The sequence below is a fragment of the Odocoileus virginianus genome, chromosome 3 (genome assembly GCF_023699985.2).
Source record: "Odocoileus virginianus isolate 20LAN1187 ecotype Illinois chromosome 3, Ovbor_1.2, whole genome shotgun sequence".
Classification (NCBI taxonomy): domain Eukaryota; kingdom Metazoa; phylum Chordata; class Mammalia; order Artiodactyla; family Cervidae; genus Odocoileus; species Odocoileus virginianus.
The window spans coordinates 75,123,413-75,140,211 of NC_069676.1; the positions used below are offsets into that span (position 1 = coordinate 75,123,413).

The 16,799-nt window shown below is 45.8% G+C and overlaps 1 protein-coding gene across 7 annotated transcripts in view; it reads left to right on the forward strand.

Annotated features, from left to right (window-relative positions):
* The window catches only part of TENM2 (teneurin transmembrane protein 2), a 1,355,454-nt gene that overhangs the window by 1,107,831 nt on the left and 230,824 nt on the right, over positions 1 to 16,799 (forward strand). For all 7 annotated transcript variants that reach the window (XM_070465745.1, XM_070465746.1, XM_070465747.1 and 4 more), the window contains one exon: positions 11,351 to 11,473. In XM_070465745.1, coding sequence (XP_070321846.1) covers positions 11,351 to 11,473 — 123 coding nt within the window. The remainder of the gene's footprint in view (positions 1 to 11,350; positions 11,474 to 16,799) is intronic.

Below are 16,799 nucleotides of genomic sequence, written 5' to 3' on the forward strand. Positions count from 1 at the left end.
TTGCAAATGAAAATGAACTTCTCTTTTGATGGATACTGGTGGCTTGCGTTACAATAAGAAGGTATCCCTTTTTTCCTAGACTAGTTTTTCCCCAGTAAAAAGTTGACCTTATTAATATTAAGCATATCAGAGAACCAGGATTACCATATTTCTGGAACTTTTCACTTCCCACTCTATGATCAGGCTCTGGGGGAGAGAACTAACTCCTTTTAAAATTCGGTGTTTCTTTCCATCAGAATCAAGTTTTAAATGTTACAGGTTAGGCATGTGAAATCCACTTAACTAAAAACCATTTAAGAGAAAGATCAAGTCCAATTTGCTAACACGAGATTTTTTATTCTTGAGTTGAAAAAAATCCTTGAGTGAACCATGTCAGAAATTAAAAATTGAAAAGAACACTGGCAGCCTCCCCATGTGCCTAATTTGGCTTTGCTGAACAAATGACCAAATTGAAATGAGAATTACATACAGGATTTGCTCAACATCCTTATTTCTTCAACTCATTTCTCACTCCTGAAAAATTACCAAGTTCACACGCAGGAGGGATCACATCTCTATCAACCACGGCATTCTTGGACCAGGTAGAAATAAATAGAAAAATAGTGATTTTAGATTCCAGGTGTGAATGAACTTCTGCAGCAGGAGTGCTTTGCAATAGAAACCTGAGCTAATGAATTTAGGATCAGGAAGAACCATAATGCCCAGTTTGTTGACTAATTTATTAACATGTTATTTTTGCTCATGCCCTGCATTGCAAATAATAGTAATAAAAATCTTAGGTGAGAGAAGATGGCTTCTCTGCAGTGCCTTCGTTGTTTTTTAAGGCCTTTCATTGCCCATCAGCTTCTCTGTCTTTAAGGAAATGGAAGAGACAGTAGAGAGGGCACCAGACAAAGAATCAAGAGACCAAGTTTCAAATCCAGGCACAGCCAGTCATTGGCTGTCATGGGCACCATCTGTACAGCAAAGGTCTGGACCAGATGACCTTTGAGCCCATCTCAGCTGTGGCTCTTCCATCCTAATGTGATGCAGGAAAGGAAGCCACAAAGTTGCCTCTGATAAAGGGTTCATGCCAATGAGGGAAGACTATCTGGATGAATATACATCCCCCATCTCCACTGGTATTGGACTTGAGCTGACAGTTGTCCTGCTGTGAGCTGGGTGATGCAGTCAGTACTCAGGCTATAGGTGTCATGGGACTCAGATTCAAATCACCCCTCAACCACTTACCAACTGCATGTTACATCAATTCCTTGAGCTTCAATTTTGTTATCTGTGAAATGGGAGAATAACGTACACACTCCATAAAATCTATGCCTGGCACACATTAAGGGCTTAATAAAAGTTAGCCACGATAACCATTGTTGTAATGACAAAATGATCTGAGACCCAACAGGAAGTGAGACACATTTCTTCAGTGCCTCCTGTGTGTTTGATATCCCCAGGTTTCTGCCTCTTTCATACCAACTACACCCCGCAAGGTTGGTTTGATCACCACTCTCCCCACAGAGATATAAACGGCTGAGAGCATGTGCTTGATTCCATAATCAGCTGCCCCAACTCTGAGCCCTGTCCGTGTGGGCAAAATTCCCAACACCTTTTGGCCTCAATTTTTTCATCTATTAAATGGGAATGATAACAGAACCCACCTCTGGATTTATTGTAAAGAGATTTATGGTATGGCTCAGTACTGGCCACTGAGTCAGTACTTTATAAAAATGTTAGCTTTTATTCTAGCTGAAGAAAGTAAAGCTCAGAGAGGTGAATTCATTGGTTCAAGGTCATCTACTTATGACTAGTAGTGCAGGGCTTTGAACCCTGATGGGGCTGAATCTCTCAGGGACTCAGGAGAGGGAGATCACTCCTTCTTTACCCTGTTGCTAAGCCACTCTGGCTTGGCTGCCAGTCTCAGGCTGCCTGGCTATGGGCTCTGAGTTCAATCAGAAGGCTCACCGGAATCAGTTTGCTGGGGGCTGCCTGGGACTCAGGGAAGGAAGTGAGTCTGGACCCTCCTTCTCATTTGCGGCAGTTGAGAGAACAGAGTAGGGTTGCCACCCTAATTGTCACCTTCCAGACCCCTCTCCTCGCTCCCTCTTACAGAAGGCTATTTTCAGAAGAGAGTTCCCCCTCTTTGTTCCAGCACAAACAGCACATCTCCTGATTGATATGACATCTCATCCTCTAAAACATTCACAATGTCTGCTTCCTAGGATTCCAGTGGCCACGTGCCACGCACAGCCCACGTCGCCTTCCCTCGTAGTTGGTGGTCTTAGGGACCAGCACCCTCTTGAACAGGACTGCTGGTTGGCGTTCCTTAAAGAGAGCTGAATATTGTTTGGGTTGTCAACCCTGAATGATAATCTTCGGGGTGGGGTGAGGGGGAGAAAGATGCATTGAGGTGTATGTGTAAGGATTGTGGGGATGTGTTTTGCTATCACAAAAGCTCTTAAAATCCGAGACCGTGATTTATTTGCAGAATAAAACCTACCGATATTATCATTCTCTAAAGGCATTTTGATCACATGGGTCCTTTCTTGGAGAAAGAAAGGCTTTTATTTTAGTTCTTTCCCGGGAAAAATAACAGCAGGAACGGAGTAGTCTGGGGTGGGAAATGATGCTCTGTGTGTTGAATGGCTCCAGGTGTGTGTTTTATCGGCCGAGGATGAGCTGGCTCGGTGGACAATGGGAGGCTCCAGCAGCATTGCCTCTCCTCCAGTGTGTTCCTGGGGTCCCCACACGAGAAACAGAAAGTGGCCGTGAGTGTGTGTGTCTGTCTTAACGGGTCGATCCGCCCAGGGATGCTGGGAGCCGGGGGGCCTTGTTAGAGGTCACGGAGCACAGCAGACAGCACACACCCGCACTGTTAACAGTTTTCATCTGCAGTGCCGTGGGTGCGAGCGGACAACGGGGGTGGGACTGACACCAGCGTGGGGGCCCCGTGCACCCCGGAGCGGCAAGGAGCCCCATTCGTTTCCTCTGAACACAGGAACTGATTAATCTCATACCGCTTCCCACTCGCTGCACCATTCCAAGCCTGTCACAAGAATAGATTAATGCGCTGGTCCCTCCGTGTGGATTCTTCTTGCATCAGGAACACACTGCTCTCTGGTCCCAGGGCTGCCTCATGCAACTGGCTCCTTGTCCTCATGGCAGACACGCAGGACGGGCCAAAAATCCTCCCCACTTTTGTGAGGGACTAGCATTAGAAAGGCACAGACAAAGCGTGTGCAGGGAACCGTTATGGCAGCATGGCTGGAGGATAAGAGCGCGCAGGTAGAGGGATCGAGGCCAATCGGTTTCTCCCAAGCCCCTCTCACCACCCGTGGTCCTGCCAGGATTCTGATATGGTTATCTGCAGCTCATCTTTTCTCTTCCGTGTAATTCCTGGGCTGTAAACTTTGCGACCATTTTGGAAGCTGCAGGCCGGAAGTTGGACACAGGCAAGTAAGTTTTCAGAGCATTCTTGGGAGATAGGTGCACAAATCCCATTAGTAATAAAGGGATTTGTGGGCGGAACTTCCCCTGGAGTGCTTTGAAAGTTTATTCCGTTCAGGTATCGCAGTATAGTAGGGTGAGAATAAAAGAAATCACTTCACCATGGTCGTTTGAAAGGGATATTTTTTTAAAACTCCTTTAAGATTTAATTTTTTTAAACTCCTTTAAGACTTTACACATTTCCGAGAATGTTCTCTCTCATGGTTTTGTTTGCGGCTCTTCTTTTAGGCACAAGGTCGTTTTGGCACTAACAGCCTTCCTCAGAAGGATAATTAATACATTGCAGCAACCCCTCCCTTCAAGTCAGAAGACATGCTGTCGTCTACCACGTCCCCAAAGGATGATAAGCAAACCGACCCTGGAAAAAGTCACCAAACATATTGATGGTTGGGCAGTCAGACTGTAAATTGAAGTTGCCACACAGATTTATTTTCTCCAGACAATGGCCATGCCTTTAAGTTAAATAGCACACTGGTTTTTTTATATTTATAGAAGACTAATCACTGCTTACAAAAGGAGGTGTCTGTTCCCTAGTGAGCCTTGACAATATTTAGGAACAGATTCTGTAGCCCACCTGACTTGTTCAGTCGTGGCACAGCCATGGTTCATTTAAAGAACTCAGGGCCCGATGGCCTCCAGTGAGGACTTGATGGAGGGAGTCACTGGCTGGAGGGCATGGTGGTCGACTCTGCAGGTACACGCGTCCCCGTCAGAACCCCAGGCTTCCCATTTCCTGGCTCTGTGATCTTGGGCAAGTCGCCTTATTGACCAGAGATGTAATCACCCACGTGTTATTGACCAGAGACATTTCAGTATTCACTTACAAAACAAATCGCAGGCCATAGGCCTTTGTTTCTACAAAAATCCCCTGGTCAATAATGAGTTAATCTTCCAAAGCCTCAATTTCCTTAGCTAGAAATCATAGATTATATGAGCACCTCACAGGGTCAGAATGAGGTGAATGAGCCTTCATGCACTTTAGAACCCTTCGTTGTCATCCCATCTCACCTAAATACACGGCAGACAGCTTCCAAGGGCACCCATTCCCTATCACCGACCCCTCCAGCACCCCACAGTCTCCTTTCCCCCTAACTTCACTTCAACCTGAATGTTCTTCCCCAGATGTCATCATAAATTGCTTCCTTCCTTTCTTCCTTCAAGGCTTGGCTCAAATGTTACCTATCACAGACGTCATTTTTATTCATTTATTTTCTTTTGATTGGAGGACAGTTACTTTACAGTATTATAATGGTTTCTGCCATACATCCACATGAATTGGCCATAGGTATACTTATGTCCTCTCCCTCTTAAACTCCTCTCCCACTTCCCTCCCCATCCCACTACAGACATTGTTTTTGATTGGTCTGTATTTAAACAGGATCTTTCTTGTAGCTCAGATGGTAAAGAATCTGCCTGCAATGCAGAAGACCTGGGTTTGATCCCTGGGTCAGAAAGGTCTCCTGGAGAAGGAAATGGCAATCCACTCCAGTATTCTTGCCTGGAGAATCCCATGGACACAGGAGCCTGGCAAGCCATGGGGTCACAAAAGAGTCGGACACAACTGAGCAACTAAAACTACTACTAAACTACTATATTTGCGTGAAAGTGAAAGTCATTCAGTCATGTCCGACTCTTTATGACCCCATGGATTGTATAGCCTTTCCCTTCTCCAGGGAATCTTCCCAACCCAGGGATTGAACCCAGGTCTTCCGCTGTATTTAAACAAACAAGCAAAAAAAAAAAAAGGTTCAATTCCCCATCCCCCATGTCCTCATTTCCTTGCCCTAGGCCCTACTTTTCACTTACATGTTTAATTTCTGTTTCCCTCTAGAATGTAAGTTCCATGAGAGCAAAGAATTTGTCTGGTTAAATGGCTTTATTCCTGGCACCTAGGAATACATACCTAACATACTGTAGGTACTCAATAAATATATGCTGAATGATAAATGATGAATAAATAATGCAAACACTGTAATTAGCCCAACACCTGGCTCTGTGCCAAAATAAATGTTAATTGTCACCATCATCATTGAGCGAGCTCATTTGCATGTGTTAATTTTCACTACTGCTTGCAAAAGTGCCTTGCAGATTGCCTGTGCAAGTTCCAGGTTAGCATTGGTGCACTAGAGCTCAGACTATTTCACTGGGATTCTTTCTCCCCTCTGGACAGGGGCCCTTTCCAAATTGGGCACATTTCCCATGGGAGCCCTGGCATTGTTGGCTTGATCTGCTGATGTCAGGGTGGGAAGACCCAGCCCTGACCCTCCCCATCAGCCCACCTGTTCTCCAAAGGAGCTTTGCCGTCATCTCTAAGGCCCTTGCGAATCGGCTCCCAGGCTGAGCTACAAGACGGGGCGAGCTCGACTCCCTGCCCCTCTCCCTAAGCTCTGCTTGGCCTGAAGGCTTCCATTTTCAAAGGAAAAGCCCAATCTCTTCCTCCAGTTACTTATCGACAAAGCTGATCTTTAAAGATAGCCCTGGTTCCTGGGGACCTGCTCGGCAAACACAGAACCCCCATGGCCCCTGTGTTTGCCCTCTTTGTCAAGCAGGGGCTGAGCAGCTCTCTGGGAAGCGTTGCTGACATATTGATTGGCCCTCTTGTCAACTTGATCCTCTGCCAGCCAGTGAGCATGGAAGGTTCTAAGTGGCACCCAGCAGGGCCCACACATAGCCTAATTACTATTTCAGACAACCCCCGTTCCAGGCTGCCACTTTTCCAGGCCTCCAGTCTCCTGCCCTTGTGGTTGCTAGAGAATTCTTTTACCTGCCACCAGCCCCTCCACCTTCCTTTTGCTTTGGTTCCCCCTGAGTATTTCAATCAGAGCGTATCTGACACAAACACAGGCAAGTTCAATGAGAAAACAGTACCCTCACTCCAGGTATGTCTGTTTATTATTCCTGCTGAAATCTGGGGTCTGTGTGTGGTGTTGGTCCTGCCTTGGTGCATTTTAAATACTTGATGAAAGTTTTCTCCAATTAGTCAGAGACACTTTCAGAGTCTGTTTGCTTATTGTGTTTTTAGTGGCTGGTTTCCCAGCTGCCACCTGCATTACATGAACTTCTACTTGGAGGCTTTTCCTCTTTTGTCCCTTCTGACCCGTGGAGCCCCCTGGTTCCATCCCAGGTCTCTCTGGAGTGGAGCCTGTCAAATCATGATAAACTGTGCATTTTGTCTGTCGGTGGGGGGTGAATAACATTAGGTAGAGGGTCTCCCAAACTCATTTCACTCCTGACCCTCAGATGATGCATTTGTGGCTAGCGGAGGAGGGGACCACCCCCACTGCATCCAGATGTCTTTGGGAGGAAAATAATGCGGCCAGTGTTCACCTAAAATCTTTAGATGAAAAGACAATGGGCTTCTTCCCTGAGGCTTCTTGGCTTTCTAAGTCTGATTCTGAGAGCAGATCAGAACTGGAAATATCTTCACTTAATGTTTAAAGAGCTACTTGTTCATAGAGAAAAAAATGTAGTGGCCCTAAATATATATATGCTAACTCTTCCCAGCTGGTTTTTAGAAAGGATCCTGACCCTGTAAATAAATAACTCTAAGGACTACACAGACACCTAACATATAAAAGTACAATTTCTCCCATCCCATATACTTAAATGTATCAGTCAAGAGGGACGCAAGCATGCTGCTGTAACAAAGAGCCCTAAACTCTCCATTGCTTACAACAGTAACAGTTCCCTTCTGCACTCATTCTGTATTCTATCACTGATCAGTAATGGCTCCAGGCCTTGCTGTCTTCACTCCAGACCCAAGCTGATCATGTGGCAGAGGGAAACGGTGTGCAACATGTGTGGTGAGATCACAAGGTGAGGAGCTGTAAACCACCCCCTGCCCCAGGGGAAGGATGCTGACTATATACTGAGCCAGCCAAAATGGTCATTTGAGTTTTTCCATAAAATGTTATGAACTTTTTGGCCAGCCCAATAAAATGGCACTTCTTAGACCATAGGGAGATTAATCATGAGTTATAAGAGACCAGGTTGGCTAAGATCCCATTGCAGACCAGAATTTGTAACCAGATCACTATGAAATATGAAGCAGCCAACCACCTCATGTTGTAATCCTCCTGCAATTCCAAAAGCCCCCTGTGATCAAACTCGATAGTCAACAGCTTCCTTGTCTGTGAAGTGGGCATGATGATAGCACCCACCTCAAATGTAAGCAGTGAACCCTGACATAATATCTATAGAATGTCTGCCACGGGGCTGCCTATAGCAGGGATCCAAGGACTGGCGGCAGGTATTAATATCCTAATCATCAAAGCGCTTCTCTTCACAGATGCGTCCGTATTACTGCCAGCACTGTTTCATTCCATCCTTTACACATCTATATTCTGTAATTTTTATTTATCAGAGTACCATATCCTACAATCCAGCTCTTCGCATCTGCCCCCATGTGTCATTACCAATTCTAATGAACACTTATGGAGTGCCTTCTATATTCAAGACATTCTGCTAAGTCTTCAGGGGGTGGCAGATGCTGAAGCTCCCTCCGGCCCTAAGCAGCCATTATCATACCTGTAAAGGGAAAGCTTGACAAAAAGTAAAGAGAGAGACTGGCTGAGAGACTGATTTCTCAGCCCCCACCATCAAGCCAATCAGTAGCAGGATAAGAAGCAGAATTCTCATTAGTCAGGGAGCTCATTTACTTCACAGCTCCCCAGAGTCTTTATCCTAAGGACACTCGCGTCCATCCCCACAGTCCAGAGAGAGAGTCTCATTTTCCTACTCATGTAAGAGGGGAGAAATAGCTGACCAAGAAAAACCAAAGTAGAAGCAAAAGTCTGTTTCAGACACCCCACCCCCGCCAAAGAGAAAACCAAGAGACGCTGGTTCTGCAGCTGATACAGTTCTCATTTCTTTACTTAACGTTCAACTCAACAACAGAACATACGCCCAGACTTGAGTTTCATTTTGCAACTTGAGTTGCATGGCTTCTGCTGGGAGGATGGAGCCTGTGCACCTTTGGTTTGGCTCTTGTCCTTTTCCAGTCTTCCTCTCACTTTAGTTTTCCTTTCACTTCTGGGGGTTCTCTGAGAAGTTACTTATATACTCTAACCCGAACCCTTCTCACCCCACGTGGGGTTTTCTTGCTTTCAGAATACTTTTTTGTTTTAATAAAGAGATGCTATGGAACCCAAGATAAAAAGCAAGGAGGGGGGGCAGGCATCTTTGCAAACAGAGGCCACTCTTTCCTGGATGCTTTCTCTTTATCCGGTAAGACTGGGGTGTTGCTTGCTGGTTGATCTCCCAAAGCTGATGGCTGCAGCATGTTCTGAGCCTTGAAATGGCAAGTTTGAGTTCCAGGAGAGGGGAACAGGGACTTCCCTGGTAGCTCAGTGGTAAAGAATCTGCCTGCCAATGCCAGGGACCCAGGTCTGATCCCTGGGTCGGGAAGGCCCCCTGGAGAAGGAAATGGCAACCCACTCCAGTATTCTTGCCTGGAGAATCCCATGGACAGAGAAGAGCCTGGAGGGCTGCAGTCCCTGGGGTCTCAAAGAGTCGAACATGTCCAAGCGACTAAACAGCAACAAGAAGAAGGGAGCAGCTTTGACCAGAGTTTTCATATTGAGAAGGCACCTGGGGAGGTTGTTTGTCCTCTTTGACTGATGGACCCTCCACTTCCTTCTCTAAATCTGAAAAGGCAAAATCATGTAAGGCCTGGGCCCCAACTCGACCGGCAATATCTGTCTGCATCTCTCTTAAAACAGAGACCCTCCTTGCATCTCCCATGCGGCAGCAAGCCGGCCCCAATAACCAATTGTAACTTTTAAAAAAATCATTTAAAAATAACTAATTCCTTGGCTCTCTTCACCTGGTAATTACAAATCAGATGCTATCGTTATCTTGAAGCTGCCACAATTAGTTCTCATGTCCTGACCTCTGTACGCTGAAAATATGTCATTATTTGAGGCAATCGGATCTGGTCTCTTCAAGTAAGTGACCTACATAGAATAGATAAACTGCAGGAGAAAATTAGGTGTTACCCAGATGGAAAGTGTACAGTGAATGTCACTTATTAGCATGAATCATCTCGAAGAGTTGCAACAGTGGGCTGTGCACTTCAGAGGAATGTAGAGAAAGAAAACTTGGTTATGAGATAGGGGCATGTGTAAGAAAAAAGCAGACATGCCCCCAAGGACACCTTGCCACCTTCATCCACGGCCATCAATCTGAGCTGTAAAGTTTGAAGATAGGTTTTCTAACCTTAAAACAATGCAGCCTGACTTTAGGTGGTGGTAAGCAAGCAGAATTAATTGCTGTGTGAACAATTTCCTAAGCATTGTTAATTGCGTTTCCTGTGGTTAATTGTTTCTCCCATCCCTGCATCATACTAGGAACCTTGCGCTGTCAACAGCCCTTTCTCTCCCGCAGTTCTGGAAACATAGCAACGGCATCAACCTGTGTCCGGTTGAAATGCCAGACACGGGGTGGTTATTGTCTGGGTGAGAACTGTGCAGGGAAGGGAGCTCCTTATGTTTTCGCAAAGGAAGCATTTCTTAGATCCGGACTTCGAAAGAATGCAGGTGTGTGGGACTCGCCTCTCGTGCTTCTCAGTAGAAACAGCTCAGTGAGAACCATCAGATGTAGGTGGGCACTGAGTTTGCTCAACGACCTGGGATGTGGGGAGTTGGCACCGACAGAACGACAAAAAGGAAGTGTGCATCTGGAGGCTTGAGGCATGCCTAGGAGTGAAGCGAGAGTTTTTTCTTTTTTTTTTTTTATTTATTTTTATTAGTTGGAGGCTAATTACTTTACAATATTGTAGTGGTTTTTGCCATACATTGACATGAATCAAGGCGAGGGTGGGATGTTCTGAGAGAAGGGAGAGTTTTGCAGGCGTGCTTGTTTGCTTAGCAGAGAAGAGGCAATGTTCCGAGTTCTGTCTCATTCTGTACTCTGGGCAAGTGTAGGGGTGAGGCAAGTGGGAGGGATTTTAGAGGGAAAGACAGGGAATTGTCATTGTACTATTTCTAGAGAAGGACCCCATTCCAATGCTACCCCCAGGCTTTTTCCACTGTAGGCAGAAAGGTACTCACTCATCAGGAGGAGGGCTGGGACGGAAAGCTATCTTTAAAGTTTGAAATAGTCTGGGAGGTGGGCTTCCCCCGTGGGCCAGTACTACTGCCAACCAGGAGATGCAGGTTCAATGGCTGGGTTGGGAAGATCCTCTGGAGAAGGAAATGGCAACCCACTCCAGTATTCTTGCCTGGAGTATCCCATGGACAGAGGAGCCTGCTGGGCTACAGTCCGTGGGGTAGGAAAAGAGCCGGACATGACTTAGGACTATAAACAGCAGCAACAAGGAGTGCTGCAGCTACTGGGGGCTACACAGGTATTTCAGCACAGCTGAACCAGACCAGCGCTCTGGTCCCACCTGGGGAGCCTCGATTTGAAACAGGCTTAGATTTTGAGCAGTTTGGGGGAAACTATCTTTCCTTGTCAATGCCCCTGCACCACCAGTGTATAAATAACTCTGTCCAGAGAGCAGGAAAGGCCCAGCGGAATAGAGAAGACCCTTCACAGTGAGTCCAAAGGGGCATGTTCCCCTTTGTGGGGGCACATTTGGAAGGGAGGGGTTTCCTCCCTCCTCCTCCGCCCAACCATCAGGGATGCTGTCCCACCATCAGCAAGGCTGTTTCCTTTCCACTGGAAGAGGAAACCCAGCCCACCCAGACCTACTTGCTTTCTGGATTTAGCTAATCCCTGTGGCCTGGGGCAAGCCATTTCTGAACTGCAGCTTCCTTCAAAGGCAGCCGCCTGAAAACGGCACCTGGCCCTCCCCCTTGACATTTGCATTGCTGAATTATCTATTCATATTTTCATTACTTTGTCTCTCCTGCAGCAATGCATCTGCTCGGACTCAATTGGCAACTCCAGCCGGCAGATGGACACACCTTTAACAATGGGATAAGGACCGGCTTACCAGGAAGCGATGATGTGGCAACAATGCCATCTGGAGGCAAAGGTGAGGTTACAGTTGCGGCTTGCCCTCATGAGGTCACAGGAAAAGTCAGAGCTCCCCCCGCCACCTGGTTCAGGTTTTCTGATCCAAATCTTGTAAGGTATGCAAAAAAAGGAGGAAAGAGAACTGCCCTTTCCAGGTGCCCCTGTTCCAAGCTGTCTGCTGTCCCTGTCTGTGAGCTGGGTTTGGCTGGAGCCGCTGGGAGCTGGCAAGGTGCCTGCTCGGAGCTATGTGCATACCTAAGCTATCTGCAGCAACTGGCACGCTCTGCGGCTACTTGAAAGCATCTCAAGGCCGGGGCAGCAGCAGCAGCAGCAGCAGCAGGAGGAAGTCCTGCCTGATGGGGGAAGCTGAGAGCAGCAGGCGGCACATGCCACTAGAGGAGCCTCTCCCGAGGGGAGAGATGCAGCTCCCCCTGGGAGGAAGCGCCGCCTGGCAAGGCATGAAAGGAAAAGACCCTGAGCGGTTCCACCTCGGGAGAGAAGGGAAAGGAGTTTTGACAACTCGGGAACAAAGCTTCTCTTGGCAGAACAGCGAAGGGGGACAATAGGGATGTTTATGAAAGCAATCAGGCAACTGTATTTTTACAGGAAAAAAAAATAGGTGCTAACAAGGTGCTAAGGAGGAGGAGAGACAACAGAACCTTGGGGAAGTGGGACTGTGGGGCAATTAAAGGACAATAATGGCTCAGCGGTAGAGAATCTGGGTAAAGAATCTGCCGGCAGTGCAGGAGCCATAGGGGGTAGGAAGTGTGGGTTCGATCCCTGGGTCTGGAAGATTCCCTGGAAGATGGTATGGCAGCCCACTCCAGGATTCTTGCCTGGAGAATCCCATGGACAGAGGAGCCTGGCAGACTACAGCCCATAGGGTCCCAAAGGTCAGACACGACTAAAGTGACTTAGCAGCCAATGGCACTATGAGGCAGGTTGGCATGTGGGTGTGGGGAGAAGGATGCTTGATTCAGGACAGAAGTCGGGAAGGGAAGAGGTTGCCTGGAAGGGTTATCCAAACACAGAATTTTTCACTCTGCCTCTTAGCTCACAAGGCAGTTCACCCCACATTTAAAAAATACCCTGGAGAGATATTTCAATGATGGGAAGGGAAACATTTATTGGGCACCTATTGTGTGCTAGGTTTAATGCAGTATAACTTCAATAACTCTAAAGGGATAAAATTTATCTTGGAGAAACAGACTCAGGGTGTTTTAGAAATTTACCCTGGGACTTCCCTGGCAGTCCAGTGGTTAGAAGTCCACGCTTCCACTGCAGGGGGCACGGGTCTGATCCCTGGTTGGGGAAATTGAGATCCCGCATGCTGCACGGTACAGCAAAAAAAAGAGAGGGAGAGAGAAAAGAAAACAAGAAATTTACCCCAAATCAAACAAGTAGGCAGGTACAAATTTGAACTCGGGTCTCTGTCATGTGCATCTTTAGGGGAGTTGTTGGGGTTTTCCGAGATGAGGCATTTTCCACAGAGAAGATTCTAGATTCTAGACTAATGTAAACCTCTATGTGAGGTATGCATTAGTCCTCCCTGAGATGCTAATGTTGCTTAAATTACTCTCTCTGGAGCTGTCCCAGTGCTTCAGGTGTGACTTTCTCATTTTTTGATCCAGGCTTGAAGAATCACTCTCCTCATCTATCCTAATCAAAACACTGAATTACCTCTAAGTAAGCATGAAAAAGTTTTATCTGAGGATGAAGTTATGTGCTTTCCATTATCAGGTGACTAAAACCAGACCTAAAAATGAACAGTATATTTTGTCTTCACCGACCCAAAAGCCAGGAGCCAAATTTCTTGTCCCCAGATTTGCAGTCTGCTCTCCTCTAGGACTTGACACCACCCATAATGTAACTTGAGTTCCCTTTAGTGCAGTGGTTCTCAGCTGCAGTATCTTCGCCCCCTAGGGACATTTCTGACAAAGTCTGGAGACTTTTTGATTGTCACTTTTAAAAGAGATGTAACCGGCATCTAGTAGGTAGAGGCCGAGATACAGCTAAAGCAGCCTGTAGTGCACAGGAACGCCTCCCACAATGAGGAATCTTTCCATCCAAAATGTCCATGATGCTGCTTTTTGAGAAACACTGCTTTTGGGAGATTCTGTTATGTCGGATCCACAAATGTCCTTTATTCTCCAAATCAGCACCCCTTCCTTTGAAAAGAGTGCAGAATATACATTGAAAAGTGAATATGCATATATTTTGCACAGGAATATATTTTATGTGTGCATACATACTGAGGTTATACACACTTTGAAAATAGCAGTTTTCACAAAAGGAAATCCCTGATAGGCATTAACTTCCATAAATGGAGGTCCGCCTCTTCTCCCATGTGTGGTTAAGTTTTGTTTCCAACCCCCACCCAACTAGAGCCTCCCACACCAGCAGGGCAGAAGGTTCCCCAAAGAGAACAAGTCCTAAGTGAGAGTATGATGTCTCTAAATGAACAAAGGAGCATTTTCCACAGTGTCTTGGAAAAGACCAGAATTTTTCCCCTCAGATGCAGCCTGCTTTGGAAAACATTGTGTGAGTCACATAACATCACACACAAAAGAATATTTTCCAAGTGAGTTCTGAGACAGCAAAGGGGTTGCCAAATCACTGTCCAGTGGTTTTTTAAAATAATTACTTATTTTGGGCCACGCTGGGCCTTGGTTGCAGTAACTGGGCTGTCTCTAGTTGCGGCGAGCAGGGGCGACTCTTCATTGAGGTGCGCGGGCTTCCCATTGCTGCGGCTTCTCCCGTTGCAGAGCAGAGGCTCTAGGCACACAGGTATCAGTAGTTGTGGCACATGGGCTCTGTATTGTGGCTTGTGAGCCTTAGTTGCCCCACCACATGTGGAATCTTCCCGAACCGGGGATGGAACCCCCGTTCCCTGCATTGGCAGACAGATTCTTATCCACTGGTACCAGGGAAGTCCCTGACCAGTGAATCATGTCAAGAGAACTCTTATGATAAAGTCTGAGCAATTCAAATTGCTTAAAGCTGAGATAAAACTTAGAACACCTTCTTCTGAACACCAAAACAGTACTTTCTTTGTGACCAAAGAGATCCTGTCTCTTCCTAAGTTGAAAAGTTTGGTTTTAAAATCAACTCGAAAGGCTTACATTTTCACACACCCGCCTAACACTTTCAAAAGGCAGTGACCCTGGGTTTGAATTTCTTTACTCAGTGACCCATCTCCTCCACCCTCGCCAATTCTATACATTTAGATAAGCTGAATCAATTGCAATCGACTACTTCTCCAGTGTTTCAAAGAGACAATCAAGATATATTGGCAATAAGTTAATTAAATACCACCCCCTCTGTTTTTTTTGTGCTATACGATAATCCTTCACTCCGATAATGTTTTCATCAAAATCCACCACCACACATTGCCAGGGAGGTTAATCTTATTAAGCAATTACTGGGTAAGTATCCAGCAGACACAAATTAAAATGTAAGCAAAACACAGGCATGTGAGTCCCATCTAAGATGGCACATTGATAGAGATTTCATTACCTGGTCTTTAGGAGTGTTTACATTGCTCAGATTTGGAAAGGAGTCTAATAGACAGGGCAGCCTACACAGTCGGATGTGTTAGTGGAAGCAAAGCACTTGATTAATTAGTTGGGAGAGTATATGTTCTTTGGGCTTTGTCTCCCCTTTTCCATTTGTTGTTGTTCATGGTTTTTGTTTTTTTTTTCTCCATTCTCTCTTTCAATTAAACCTTAATGTGGTTGATTTGGGTGTTGGATTTCACATCAAGGGAAGGGAGCCCACAGACTGCCAGAATCACTCACCATCTCGAGTGTATTTCTATGTTAAAAGGAATGAACTCATACATCTTCATTACAAGAGCACAGAGCACTTTTTCTATAGATCTGGGATGAGATAAGCCTGGAGAACGAAGATTCAATACAGTGTTCTGACCTGGTCAGATAGCATAAGGGAATCCAGTTTGATTGGCCAGGCCCAGAGGCAAAGTGTACAAGAACTTTTAAAGGGCACATCATATGTAGCCAATTTGTGCACTGATCTTAAGAAAGAATAAACTCCCAAGTAGAATTTCATGGACCATTCTCAAAACCTATCACTCATTTTACATTCAGGGCATCCTCTAGATCTGGGGTCAGCAAACTGTATCTCGTGGACCCCATCTGGCCAGCCATCTGTTTTTTCAAGTAAACTTTTATTGGAATCCAGCCATGTTATTCATTGTCCCTGGCTGCTTTTGCACTGGAATGGAGTCAAGTAGGTGCCGCTAAGCTTAGAAAAACCTAAAATATTTACTATCTGGCCCCTTAAGGAAAATGTTGATGACTGCTCTTGATCATGTACAAACCCATTTCTACTTTCCTTGGAATTGTCTGTAACTAAAAACTATAAGAGACTAGGGAGAAAGACCAAACACCAATGTATCAATTTTTCATTCTTGACCGAGAGCTGGGTTTAATATGGTCTTGGTAACTTTGCATTGACAGATGCTCTGTAATATAGGGTTCTGGGGTTGGTCTCACAGGATACAAACACCAGCTCCATCACTTAGCAGCTGTGTGAATGTAAACAGGTCATTTGCCCTCCCTCAGCCTCTTGGGTCATCATCTGTAGAATGGTACCCGCTTGTAAAGTTGCTGTCCAGCATAAATGAGATGTCACTTATACAACATGGTATATGATGTCAGACACTAATAAGAGATCCATGAATATTTGTTGTTGTTCCTGACATCATCATCATGTCTCTTGGTCAGTCCATTTAACAAGCCTCCACGGATTGCCAACTTCTTATGAGGTGCTGCATTTCCCAAAGGCAAAGGCTGCCTTCAGAATGTCAAGGTAGACAATCCTGCCATTTTGTCTTTCTTCTTTATCTTCTAAGAATTGGGACAAACCGTAATGAGGACTTCTTAACTAGATGCTTGATGAGGTCAGTAGGAAGCAGGACTTCCCGCTCCAAAGGGCCAACATGCAAAAACAAGCTGGCCAGCTCCTCACTGCATTATTTGTCTCACTGCAGCTTGAGTTCCATCACTGCCAGCCTGTCTGTTTTAAGCCCCACCATTCTCGGTTTATAACTCAGCTGTAAACATTTATTTGTGCCTGGAGCACATTTCTTTCCTACCCTTTGAAAAAAAAAAATCAGAATTTCCAGATGGTATGCAAGTTGGAAAAAAATGGCAAAGACTGTTATTCTGTTTAGAAACATGTTTTTCTACACTTGCCCTTTCAGCAAAAACTTCATAATGATTTTTACTAGTTGGCTTAATGTATGGTACTAGGAGCCAGATTAGCAGGGAGGTTGCTAATTCTTCCTCTGGCTCTCGTCAGCCTCTCAATGAACACAGCCCAGG